Source organism: Pseudoliparis swirei, chromosome 18 (assembly GCF_029220125.1).
Source record: "Pseudoliparis swirei isolate HS2019 ecotype Mariana Trench chromosome 18, NWPU_hadal_v1, whole genome shotgun sequence".
Lineage (NCBI taxonomy): Eukaryota > Metazoa > Chordata > Actinopteri > Perciformes > Liparidae > Pseudoliparis > Pseudoliparis swirei.
In genome coordinates this window covers 3,912,732-3,927,014 of record NC_079405.1, presented here as the reverse complement: position 1 = coordinate 3,927,014, position 14,283 = coordinate 3,912,732, and the positions used below count along the sequence as shown (strand labels likewise).

Below are 14,283 nucleotides of genomic sequence, written 5' to 3'. Positions count from 1 at the left end.
TTCTTTTTGGTTGAGCCACCTGAGGTCACCTATAAGGTCAAGAATATGATGTCATAGTCGGGTTCTAGTGATTTTAATTTCCTTTGTTTTCGCCCAGCCCTCCATGTAAAGTGTCCTGATAAACCACCTCCAGGCAGCTCAACTCAAAGACTCGTTATAACTGATTTTAAACTCATGGAGACATGTGGTCTGCAGCTGGACACATTATTATTATTATTATGATTATATATATACAGAGGTTTTCACGTGGGTGCATTAAATCATCGTTAGGCCTCTCTGTCTTGCTGTTGAGTCAGGGCGGGATGAAAGAAGTCTCTCAGGAGGCTGTGCACCCGGCTGGGCTGGTTCCCAGCAGCGGGGACCAGCGCTGCGTTCAGGGCCTTCGTCGGGTTGAACTCGGCGGACCGGGCGTCGGCGCCATGGAGCCCCTCCATGGCGCCGGACAGCCAGATGAGTCTCTTGAGGCTCTGGATGTTTCGGCCGCGGTCGTGCATCAGCTGGTGTTCGGCCACAGCTCGGCGGCTAGAGATTCAAAACATGTGCAGAAGCACAACAAAAAAAGACAATTTAATACCACATAATAAATCATCTTTTACTATTACACATTTTTCTGTTAGTTTACATTTTTGTTTTTTGTTTCGCCATGTAAAAAAAGAAGAAACTACATTTAGGCGGGAACGGGCGTCTGACCTCTCGTTCTGTTGACCCCGGCTGGTGGAGAAGACCAGGAGGAGCATGAGGGCGAGCCACTGCCCGGGCCGGAGGGGCGTCTGCATCTTCTGGAAGGAGACGCAGCGACTCCTCGTCATCGGTTGCACGAGTCGTTCAAATATATATATATATATTTTTTCTGTATTTAAATAACTTTTCAATTCAATGCAAAGTATTTTTTTATATCCCAAAACATAAATTTGCTTTAGAGGGATTTACGGTCTACAACAAATGACAGCGTCTGTTCTTTGAAGATAAACCCCCTAAAAACAAAAAAATAAGCAAAATAATCTGAAAAGAACCCCCCCAAAAAAATAACAACCCAAAAAAGAAACTCCAACCCCCCCAAAGGGGGGTTATTTTTGGGATATTATGTTTTTTGGGGGGTTATTTTCAGATAATTTTCCTCTTTTTTTTAAGGAAAATTTTAGCCAAGATATTTGTAAAGAGCTAATTTTTTCCAGGCACTCACACATTTTTTAAATGTATTTTTCAGATTTTTCAAAAAAATAAATAACCCCCCAAAAAACCAAGGAAAAAATGTCAACCCCCCCATAAGCAAATTTTTTTTTTAAATGAGAAAAATAAATGTACATTTCTAGTGAGTGCCTGTACAAAACGAGCTCTCTAGAAATGTCCTGGATCAAATGTTGCTCCATCTCCTCAACACAAACCTTCATGTTGTCCTTTATGACGAACACAACAACGTGCTGAGTGTCCTCCAACGATGTAAATAAACTGAATCAACAACAACAACAACAACAAAGCCCAATATTTAATAAAGTGAAACTCTTTCCTCTCCGCTAAACCAGATGTTTAACCGTCAAGATTTTTAGTTTCTGTTTTTTCCCGTGGATGTTAAACATTTTAGGATCTTTAATCCACCCGTCAAATACTTTTCTTCCTTCTCAAATTTATATCTCACATAATCTAAATCTAGCGTAAAATGGGGAGCATGCAGCCATCTGTAAACTTCTTTCAAGTCTTTAGTACACAAAAGTTACATTATTGATCCAAACCAAATTAAGAGATTGGATAATTTCTACATTTGCACTGTAAAAAAACAAAAAAAAACTTAAATGTAAAACGATTCTTGGAAATCGGGTCGCGCAGAGAAAGGTATTGTGGGTAAATTTATCAAAAGCATTAACGAAAAAAAAAACTGAAGGTCTGTGTGTGTGTGTGTCAAAGGATTCCCTACATTCATCTAAAAGTATCACACAGAGTGAAAAAGACCTTTTTAACATCACAGAGACATTGAACATTAATCACCACAATAACAAAAGTAACGCAACAACAATAAATCACACACACACACACACACCTGCGTGGTCAGTGATGATCTCTCGACTCACGTTGTTTCCCTAGGTGACGGCAGCTCCTCTAACGATCAGACACTGAACTGACTCCAGGGTCGATCCCCAGACCTTATAAAGCCCCCTGACACACACACACACACACACACACACACACACACAGATTTGCCGTCTCCATACACATAATCAGGTGTTTTTGAAAAGGAGGATGAATTCAACAGAGGGATTATATTCCTGGTATTTCCGCTCTGATCCTCCCGGTTCTTCTCAGGCGTCGGACAAAGAGAAAATATTAAAATGTTTCTTTGTTGATTTTTGAACGTCAGCAAACCGCCAGGTTTAGGATCGGGGAGACTTTGTGTGACGCACTAGAAACAAACGTAGACTTTAATGATAACTTATGCTTTAAAATCACTGAATTATTAAAGAGATCAAACCATTCCATAATGCTTAATATAAAACATAAACCGAAAAGATTTAGGACTTTTAAAGTCAACAGTCATGATATTGTACAATAGTTGTAAAATATCAATTCATTCTGATCACTAATATTATAATGTGATCAGTTACTCTCTGAACTCGCTTTAAATAAACATTCTGTTGACAAAGTTGTGCTTTTCTTCTAAACGTATTTTTTTTAAAAACTTAAATGCGTTATAATCAGTTACGATGCATTATAATCATGTTATGGTGCATTATATTCATCTATAATACATTATAATCACGTTATACTGCATTATAATCATATTATTTTGCATTATATTCATCTATAATACATTATAATTACAATATGGTGCATTATAATCACAATATGGTGCATTATAATCACAATATGGTGCATTATAATCACATTATGGTGCATTATATTCATCTATGATGCCATATAATCATGATGTGCTGCATTCTAATCACGTTGTGCTGTATTATAATCACATTATTCTCCATTTTAATCATCTATGATGCTATATAATCATGTTATGATGCATCGCAATGGGATTAGAAGTGCTCATTGTTATTTTGGAATATAGATTTTATGATATTCATCACCTGACATAAAGCAAAATGACCACTTAAAGTAACTTTTAAAGTCACATTTTAATGCATTATAAGGTGATTATAATGCATTAAATAAAACACTATGGACATTCAGATTAACTATGATGAGTGACCAGTGTTTATAAAGTATGATGGTTCTTATGAGTATTGTTATAAAGCATTGTTCATATTAGGAGTATACTATAAGCAGCTCATAAGTGTGTTAATAATGCATTATAGACATCCAGGTGTGTCCAGATGCTGCTCCTGCAGCTCCTCTCTGCACAGTGACGCTCCTGCGGTTGCCGTGGCGTCGCCACAGTCCCTGGAAGGAACTCAGTCGTCTTGACAACACCTTGCAGGACTCGGAGGCCGCCATCGGAGGCTCGTGGGCGGAGAGGAAGGCGAGAGGAAGAGTGACGAGGACGAGTGATGAGGGTGTGAATGACAACGGCATCAAAGACAAATGGAGAGAAAGAGAGAGAAGAGAGAGGAAAGTGGTGAGAAAAAAGGAGAGGAAATATATATGGCCTGTATTATTATCACTTATACAGCTTAGATTTATTATATACATATACATATATACATTTACATATACATACATTAATGTGTATTTATACATATATTATATACAAATATTGATATATATATATATATTAGGGCTGTCAATCGATTAAAAAAAATTAACTAATTAATCGCACATTTTGAAATTCATTAATCGCGATTAAAAGTTTTTTTTCTTCAAAAGACTAAATCTTCTAAATGAACGAGTAATCCCTTCAGACAGCGTGTATTTTAGACACTTGTTTAAATGTATTCTTTTTTAAAGACAAAACTTCACACAGAGCTGTGTTTTCAAAGAGGCTCCTACCTATAAAGTGCCAGTGAGGTATTTAATATCGTGGATGATAAATTGTTTCTTCAGTGAAACATCCAGATTAGTAAGAAAAGGTGTATTAGAGACCCCATTGGTCCTGTCATCTTTAACACTGAACAGCAGAACCAGTGGCCTTGGTAAACTGACTGACATTCAAATATGTCCTGTTCACCCTCTGGAGGCTGGGGGCATTTTATACATTTTATAAAACAATGTAAATTCACCTTTTAAAGGCGTTTGCATATGACACATACCCATGTGTTATACATCAAACATTCCAGAACAATCTCAGCTCTATTCAATGAGGCACATTTGTCCTCGCACCGTGTTCTCTGGTTCTCTGACTGACAGGCTGCTAATGAGAATCACCTGTGAGGTGGGAGGTCCTTTGTGATTTACTGAGTGTTCATTGGTTGTATTTTTCGCAAAATGTTGACAAACGGATTGACCAATCACGGTGAAGGTTTCGTGTGACGAGTTCTTTCCGCGCCGCGTCACCCGACTCGTCGCCCCTCGTTCCTCTGTGTATCAGAGGGGGAGACGGGAGGAAGGAGGAGCAGGAGGAAACCCGACTGATTCATCCACGAGTTAAACTCATTTATGATCCTTATTTTCGCGGAGAAATAATTGTTTTAAAAACGGAAACAGTGTCAAACCTCACTGCCGCGGTTTGACACTCAGAGGAGTGTAAAAACTTCAACGAACACCGGAAGCAAGTCGAAGTGTCCTTGAGCAAGGCACTGAACCCCCAGTTGCTTCCCGGGCGCATCACTGCAGCCCACTGCTCCTTAATAACTAAGGATGGGTTAAATGCAGAGAACTAATTTCCCCTTGTGGATTAATAAAGTATATAAAAAAAAAAATAATAATAATTGCGTTAATTGCGTCAAAATATTTTAGTGCGTTAAGGCGGCCAAATTAATCGCATAGATTAACGCGTTAACGCTGACAGCCCTAATATATATATACACTTTGGGGTAAATCTGCTGCAGCAGGGCCGTCTGGTGTATTGCAGCCGGTGTCCACTAGGTGGCAGTGTTGCACTGAGCAGCGGAGGACTTCACCAGAGCTGCAGGAGACTTGCGACATATTTGTCTGATGTGAACACGACTGATAAACAGCAGCGCCCCCTAGAGGCGGAAGTGTTCATTACAGCCACTGTTTAAAAGAGCCTTCCCAGTAACAGAGCAAAATATATATATCACAACTTTTACTCATACATATATAAATATATATATATTATATGTATATATAATATATATATGTTATATATAATATATCTATATATGTTAAATATAAAATATTTAGAATATATACATATTGTATATATAAAAATAATAAAAATATATATTGTATATATAAAATAAAAAATATATATAAACTATGTATATATAAAAATATATATATTTATATTGTAATACTTTATGAGGCGTAACAATCTTTCTTGTCCCAGAAGAATCCTTTCGCAAAAAAGAAAACAATAATAATCCTGATAGATTAAAAATCTGTAAAAAATAAATCTCAGAAAAATAAATCACAAATTGACAGATTTATTTCAAATTCCAATGGCTTTATTTTATGTATATAGATTTTTATATATATTATATATAGACTTATGTCACAACTTTTACTCAGTTGCTTGATTATCATCTTTTGTTCAGTTTAAATTCAAACGACATGACACTAAGACCAAAGGCATTCCACACGATCATATCTTACAAAAGAGTAAAGAAAACAACAGGACACACACTCTCTCTCTCTCACACACACACACATACATCAACGTACAGGTAACGTGGTTCTGTTTGTCTAAGGAACTGCAAAATAAAAAGCAGATAAGAGACGAGCGACAGCGCGAGGAGACGACGTGAGAAACCAGATGAACCGAACTGGAGGATTCTGTTGCATAGATTGAAGCAAACAGGAGGATGTTTGATCAGGATGAGTGACACACACACACACACACATGGACACACACACACACATGGACACACACACACACACTTAGGGAAGCACAGGCAGTTTTTCTTTTGTCTCCCAGGAGGAACAGACGGTGGGGGGGGGGGGGGGGGTTCGTCCTCTAGGGAGCATGAACGTCCTTCAAATAAAATAATGTGACTACTTTAGCGCCAAACAGGAGTAAATAAAGGTCTTTGTTGGGGAATAAACTGAATACAAATTAAATGAACCAATAGCTGAATAAATAAAACAAGTAAACTCTTGTATTGTGTTTGTTTTAATCCTCGTCGCCAGATTAAACGCCCCCCCCCGACCGCGAAGTCAAACTTTCCTTCACCCGGCGACGCAACGCGCTGAACGCTGTCGCCATGGCAACAATAAAAAGAGAGCTGAAGTCAGGAGTTCGATAAAACATATACTAGATTATCAGTTATTTAAAATCCTCTGTTAATATATCTTATTAAATCTTCTCGTTCTGTCGACCGGGGTTAGCGTAGTTTAGCACAAAGACTGGAAGCGGGGGGAACTGCTCGCGTAACTCCAGAAAATCTAATCCAACAACTCCCACATCTTGAATCCCAACGCGCCACTTCCTGTTGGGAGCTATTGATCCATCGTGAGTTCACACACACGTCGAGAGGTCGTTGGGGGTTCTGTTTTGTTTTATTAAAACCCAGAGGACTTTTACTGAGAAAAATGTTTATGGCAGTGAGTAACCTTTTTTTTTTTTAGAAATACAAATATGTCCTCAGATCAATAAAATCAGTTTGAACACACGAATAAGGAAATTGGTCCATTAGATTTCCGTCGATCAATTAATCTGAAACTATTTGATAATCAATGTCGGACATTGGTGGAGTTCAGCTTCTGAAACGTGAGGATTTGCTTCTTCCGTTCTTCCCGTGAAGATAAACTAAATATCTTCAAAACAAATCGGAAGAAGAATCCATATTTAAATGAATCCCTCGCTGCGGCGCGGCACAGCGCCCTCTAGTGGACAAACCAGACTTCTGAAGGAAAATCACCTCCCAGCGGAGATATTGATCCATGTGATGAAGACACCAGCAGAAGACACCTGACCCTCCTCTTCCTCCCACTGCACAGGTGGGTAGGTGACGAGTTCAGGCGGCTCTGTAAGTCTCAGTGTGTGTGTGTGTGTGTGAGGACAGGAGGATGAAATGAGCCGACAGACAACAACTTATTCAGCTTCTGGACAAATGAGGCGATGGAAACGACAACAGAAAGAAAAAGAGAAGAAGAATCTTCCATCTTTCATCAATCCATCCATCAGAAGTCACGCAGTTTTAATTCCCTCACAGTGCAAATACAGGGGTGTGTGTGTGTGTGTGTGCATATGTGTGTGTGTGTGTGTGTGTGTGGGGGGGGTGTATTTGAGATTCATTTGGTCAAACAGGTCGACATGTTTGGGAAGTTTCATTCCAGACTAAAACATGCAGAACACAGAACATTGAACACATTTACTAAACAGTTACTTTTATCCAAATGCAGTTTCTCTTTTTGTTTTTCTCTCTCTAGATATATATGTATCTCTATCTCTACATCTTGTGGCGTTCGGCTACACAGAACAGGACAGAACCGATCGCACCAGGTCGGACATATTGCTTTAAACCACCAAGTTGTTGTATATTTGTCACGCATGCCACACAGATGAGATTATGTTTGTACAAAAATAACACCGGCACCTCTCGCTGCCGTCATCACGACACCAGGACCAGTCTTTGTTTGCAGTGAAGTTCAACTGAGAATCCATACACACACATCTATGTATTTATATCCAGTAACACACACACACACACACACACACACGTGTGTAGATGTCGTGGGTATAAATATATAGAGATGATATATATGTGTTGAGCGGTTATGACTTTTCCAGTTTGTTGAACCCTTTGTTTTGGATGGATGTTGAAGGTTCTTCAAAGAGTTCCTTCAGATTCGCCAACAGGAAGCTGCTGTGAGGACAACAGGAAGCTGCTGTGAGGACAACAGGAAGCTGCGGTGAGGACAACAGGAAGCTGATGTGAGGACAACAGGAAGATGCGGTGAGGACAACAGGAAGCTGCTGTGAGGACAACAGGAAGCTGCTATAGGGACAACAGGAAGCTGCGGTGAGGACAACAGGAAGCTGCTGTGAGGACAACAGGAAGCTGCTGTAGGGACAACAGGAAGCTGCTGTGAGGACAACAGGAAGCTGATGTGAGGACAACGGGAAGCTGATGTGAGGACAACAGGAAGCTGCTGTAGGGACAGCAGGAAGCTGATGTGAGGACAACGGGAAGCTGATGTGAGGACAACAGGAAGCTGCTGTAGGGACAGCAGGAAGCTGATGTGAGGACAACAGGAAGCTGCAGTGAGGACAACAGGAAGCTGCTGTAGGGACAACAGGAAGCTGATGTGACAACAGGAAGCTGCGGTGAGGACAACAGGAAGCTGCTGTAGGGACAACAGGAAGCTGCGGTGAGGACAACAGGAAGCTGCTGTGAGGACAACAGGAAGCTGATGTGAGGACAATAGGAAGCTGCTGTGAGGACAACAGGAAGCTGCTGTAGGGACAACAGGAAGCTGCTGTGGGGACAATAGGAAGCTGCTGTAGGGACAACAGGAAGCTGCAGTTGGGACAACAGGAAGCTGCGGTGAGGACAACAGGAAGCTGCTGTGAGGACGGGTCACATGACTTCCTCAAAACAATCAAGATGAAAAGAAGAGACGACTTTGGCAGAACATCCTTAAAGCTTTGCTGGATGATGATTGGCTGATTGCCCCCCTAAGCCCCTCCCCCTTCCGGTCAACTGACAGACAGCAGATGCACTCCCCCCCCCCCCCCCACCATAAGACATATGTACATCGTCTTAAAGGGGCGTGTCAGACAGGAAGAGGAAGTGATGTCACGAGCCCTCGGCCCAGAGAAATGTTTCTGACGTCGGCGGCGGCGTAAAAAAATGGCAACGACATCTATGATTGTGTCGCGTCACAGGCTCCGCCTCCTTCAAAGTCCACATTTTCACCAGATAACAAAAAGAAAAGTGGCGTCCTCTTGTCCTTTGGCCCAACCTGAGGTCCGGGGGCCGTCCGGGGGCCGCCCAGAGCCTGTGGGCCCCCGGTCTCGCGGTGACGCCACTTTGATTCAGACGCATTCAAACCGAAGTCACGCGATCGGCCGTGAAATGAAAAACAAGTAAAACAAATTCCCAAATTAAAACTTCCGACATTCGTCACGGCAACCTCTAAAACGTAGCGGTGACGTCGCGGCGGCTGCTCCCCGCAATCATTAAGATATTTAAATACTGAAAGGACAGAAGAACTCAAAGAGCTCACGTTGTGGTGTTTTGAGGGGGCGGGGCTTGTTGGTGAAGGTTCTCAGGGGTCCAGCTGGGTTCTAGCAACCGGGACCGGAGATGAAGTCTAACCTGGTCCAGTAGGGTCCAGTAGAGCCCAGTAGGGTCCAGTAGGGCCCAGTAGGGTCTAGTAGGGTCCAGTAGGGCCCAGTAGGGTCCAGTAGGGCCCAGTAGGGTCTAGTAGGGTCCAGTAGGGTCCAGTAGGGCCCAGTAGGGTCCAGTAGGGCCTAGTAGGGTCTAGTAGGGCCCAGTAGGGTCCAGTAGGGTCTAGTAGGGCCCAGTAGGGTCCAGTAGGGCCCAGTAGGGCCTAGTAGGGTCTAGTAGGGCCCAGTAGGGTCCAGTAGGGTCCAGGGCTCATTAATACAGTCACTTCAGGTCCAAATCAGAATTAAATGGAGTTCTCTTTTGGTCTGTTCTCCATTTAATCTGAAAGCAGAACAAATGAAACACGACATGTTCTGAGGGAACCGCTGATCCACTAGACGACCCGCTTCTCTGCCCGGCTGATCCTGAACATAATGACGTTCAGAACCGAGCAGAACGCCGGCTTTTTTATTGGGTCCTCATCAGAGTCGGATTCAAAAGGACTCGGTCTCGGCTTGAGAAACAACCCGACTGTCGTCAAGTCAATTTTGTGTGTGTGTGTCGGGGGGGGGGGGGGGGCGGGGTCGGATCAGAGCCCTGAGACCCACGATGGGACCAACATCATCTCAGGGAAACGGGTCCACTTCAAAGACCTCGAGGGGATCAGAGCAACACATTGCTATTGAATTTTCTTTTAAAGATGCGCCTTCACAGGCCACGCCCCCATTTGAAAAGAGGCGGGGCCTGAAGCGGGACGCAGCCGTCATCCTCTTCAAAGGACTCCGCCGTCGTGGTCCTCAGAGTCCGGGAACAAAAGGAACCCCGAGGCGGGACAGACGACCACGCGCGGCCGTCTGGCGGTAGCGCTCTACCCGCGTCGCCTGGGCCGACCTCTAGGGGGCGGAGCGCCTCGCGAGACGAGATAAAGGGAACGACCTGGTGTCGGCGGGGCCGGCGACACTTTCGAGGGACCGTTGATTCCAATTGCCGGCCGTCAGGAAGTAAACAAGTCACGTCAGGTTTGGGAGCCCTCTGTCAGGTAACCACGACGACACCACGAGGCATAAATATTAGAGAGCTGTAAAAAGAGTCATTCATGTACTGCACTGTCACCGAACTCTTCAGCCCACACACACACACACACACACACACACACACACACACACACACACACATATATATTCATACATCTCCAAAATATTAAAAAGCACTTAATATAAAAATACAGAAGAGTTGTAAAAAAAAAGAGCAAAACATTGATTTCTTTTATATGAAAACCATGCAAGAAAGACTTCCCCCCCGATCAGTTGAAGAGTGACTGAGCGGAGGAGGAGACGAGGAGCGAGGGAACGAAAAGGGAAGCGGCGAATGAGAGAAGTGCTTTCATGTAAACATCGTAGAGGTCCTTTAAACTCGGCAGTGACGACTGAAGACTTCCTCTTTGCTTTTTGGTCGCGTTCGGAGTAAAGGGGGCGGGGCTATAGGGGGGGGGGCTATATCAAGGGGGTGAGAAAGTCCAAAGGAAACCTCGATAACAATGAGATAAAAAAAACAATACAGACAACCTATAAAATATGGCTCTGAGTTACGTAGATAAAAAGCTCATCAGAGGAAGAGGAGGAACCGAGTCGTGACGAAGAGGTGGACATATGGCAGTAGGAGCACACGGGTTGGTCGATGGCTGCTAGGCAGACTAAGTCGCTGCTTCTGATTGGAAGATGACTCCTTCCTCTTTTTAAGACGGTACGACGGCGGGAGCGGCGGCGTCTCTCTACAGGCCGACCGGTGACATCATCGGTCTCCCACGGCAACGCCGCGGTACCAAGAAACACAGACAGACGGTCCAGACTCGGTTCAGAGATCCATCAACTTCCTGTCTGCTGGTACTGAACGTCCTGCTCCGTGACCCCGAAACAGACCCGTCGATAGAGGATTACACCCCCCACCTGGACGGGGGCCACCGGGTCGGCGCTCTGGTTTACGGGGACTCGAACGCATCGCTTCAGATTGTTTTGTGTGTGCCGCCGTCGGAGGTTCTCTCCCGTCAGCCCAGATCTAGATGAGCAGCAAGAAGGATCGAACTCTCAGATTTAAAAAAGGAGGGCTTTTATTTTGAAGGAGACAACGGGAGGAATGGCAGGACTTGTGAGCTCGATGTCGACAGTCAGCGGCACAGTGGGGCAGTGTTTAGCGAAAGAGGGGGAGGGAGTGTGTGTGGGGGGGGGGGGGTCGCCTCACAGTGTCACGGTCACAGGTTGTCGCTTTTAAGTTGTTGTCACACTCCAAGTGGGCGGGTCTTATCTAACACGAGCCTATCAGAGGAGGGGAGGGAGCTCGAGACGACGTTTCTCCTCCATGAACTGAAGCCGGCGGAGTGGAGCGCCGGCTGAAACACGGCAGGTTCTAGTTGAGGAGCATCCTTTGTTGTTGTTGTTGTTGTTGTTTTTGTTGTTGTCGTCGTCCAGCTCTGCGACTGGAGGAACGCCGCTTCCTCGCCACCCTGCGTGGGCACGGATGCGATCACAGAGTCTGTTTGTGTCCCGTTGCAGTAACAGGAAGTTCAGTCCTACAGACAGGAAGTTAAAGTCTCTCTGAACAGACGCTGCTGCATGTGTGTCACACGTGGTCGTCGGAAAAAAAATAAAAACAGCACCCCAAATATCCATTCCTAAAATGATCATGCGACTCAACGCGAGTGAAAACACGACGACATGCATCTCCACGAGGGCCGCGGCCCCGTCTGCTATCGACACTGTGGACGTGGGGGGGGGGCGAGGCCGGACCCTCTCCGGACCCCGGCGTGTTCAGAGGTTGTAGTAAACATTCTGTCCTTCCACATGAAACGACACGGCTGACGGGGAAAAAGAAAAGCAACACGGATCAGACGGGAGGAGAGCGAGTGTTTCGCCTCCATCAGCCGCTAACATTCCTTACATTTTAAAACCAAACAAATAAAAAGATTACATTTTTGCATTTGCCCCCCCCCCCCCCCCCCCCGGTAGCTATGTACATGAGAATCGCCAGTTCTGTGCTGTTGGTTCTGAGTCAAACCCAACGAGATTAAAGGGTTAAAAAAAGACACAAAATGGGCCACGGGGGAGACTCTGGGCCCTCTCATACGCGTGTGTGTGTGTGTGTGTGTGTGTCTCGATGTTGGTGGAGGAACAAACTCACAGGCTGAACGACGCCACAGAAAGACACAATGTGGCAGGAATGACTGAGAGGGGGGGGGTGAGTGTGAGTGTGTGTGTGTGTGTGAGTGTGTGTGTGTGTGTGGGATGACGCAGAGTTTAAATGTAGGATGACGGGATGCAGAGCGACTTCCCTCCTCAGTGCGACAGTCCGGTTGGCGGGATGACAGATGATGCTGATAGAGAGGAGGGGGGAGGAGGAGGAGGAGCTCAGATGGATGACTCGCAGCTGCGTGGGAAGGCGCCGGGCGGCTCTCCTCCTCCTCCTCCTCCTCCTCCTCCTCCCTCCGCCCCGGAGGAGGCGTCGAGCAGCGGTTGGATCTCGTCTCCGGTCTCCTCGATGATGGGGGTGCGCGCCTGCTCCTCCTCGATGGTCTGGATGCGCGCCTCCTCCTCCTCGATGGTCTGGATGCGCGCCTCCTCCTCGGACTGGGGCACGAACTCGGGGTGGGCCATGAAGCTGTGGATGGAGCTGCGGGACTCGGGGCTCTCCAGCGGGTACAAGGAGCTGCGGAACGCGTTCACCACCTTAATCTGAAACGAGGAGAGGAGACGTCAGGGGGCGGGGCAGAGGTCGTCATGGCGAAGTGTGACGGTCTAACGGGCAATGCGGGGACACACACACACACACACACAGGCGGTGGTCGAGTGTGTGAATCTGGGAAGGTGCAAAAACACAGAAACACAAAGACACAACGTTGGCGCGAGGCGATGACGGGAGAACTTAAATCTAAAAACAACAACAACAAAAAAGGGTTAAAAATAAATAAATACACGTGCAGGAAGGAATAAATCACAAGGGCGTCAAACACAACGACACACACACACGTGCACACTGTTCAGTGTGTGTCCTCTCTCCTCGCCGCCTTAAGTCGTCTCCTCCGTCCTGACGGCAGAATGAATGACGCTGCAGTTCAAGGCGCTCCGTTACTGAACCGCAGGAGAGCTGCAGGCTGCAGCCAGAGCATGCAACATCACACACACATGCACACACACACACACACACGCACACATACATCGACATACACACACACACACACATACACGCACACACACACACATACACACACATACACACACACACACACACACACACACGCACACACACATACACACACACACATCGACATACACACACATATACACACACGCACATTCACATCGACATACACACACATATACACACACACATACACACACACACACACATATACACACACACACGCACACACACACACACATACACACACACACACACACATACACATGCACGCACACACACGCACACACACATACACACACACATACACACGCACACACACACACACATCGACATACACACACACACACACACACATACACACACACACATACACACACATACACACATACACACACACATACACACACACACACACACACACACACACACACACACACACACACCGACACACACATACACACGCACACACACACATACACACACACACACATACACACACATCGACACACACACACACACACTAAAATGCTCTTGGCTGTTACACTTGCTGAGCCTGACAGATTAACCCTGCTCAGGATTAACCCATAAAATTATCTTGGTGCCCAGGCTGTCGCTTCGGAGGAGAAGAAGAAGAAGAAGAAGAAGAAGAAGAAGAAGAAGAAGAAGAAGAAGAAGAAGAAGAAGAAGAAGAAGAAGAGCAGGATTTATATTTTAAGCTTCTTTCTCTTCTCGTCGGCCGACATTCGTGACC

The 14,283-nt window shown here is 45.2% G+C and overlaps 2 protein-coding genes across 6 annotated transcripts in view; both read right to left on the bottom strand.

Moving 5' to 3' along the window:
• Window positions 1–266: 266 nt before the first annotated feature.
• Window positions 267–809, bottom strand: pth4 (parathyroid hormone 4). Its single transcript, XM_056436572.1, has 2 exons — window positions 691–809; window positions 267–522 (listed from the first exon to the last, which is right to left on the bottom strand). Exons 1-2 carry the CDS (start codon window positions 807–809, stop codon window positions 267–269), a joined length of 375 nt encoding a protein of 124 aa, XP_056292547.1.
• Window positions 810–5,468: 4,659 nt separating this feature from the next.
• Window positions 5,469–14,283, bottom strand: part of LOC130207795 (plasma membrane calcium-transporting ATPase 1-like) — an 82,470-nt gene continuing 73,655 nt past the window's right edge. For 3 of the 5 annotated variants that reach the window (XM_056436502.1, XM_056436497.1, XM_056436498.1), the window contains one exon: window positions 5,469–13,063. In XM_056436502.1, the coding sequence (XP_056292477.1) occupies window positions 12,740–13,063 (324 nt within the window). In that variant the 3' untranslated portion in view covers window positions 5,469–12,739. The remainder of the gene's footprint in view (window positions 13,064–14,283) is intronic. The other 2 variants (XM_056436500.1, XM_056436501.1) reach the window with 1 other exon arrangement.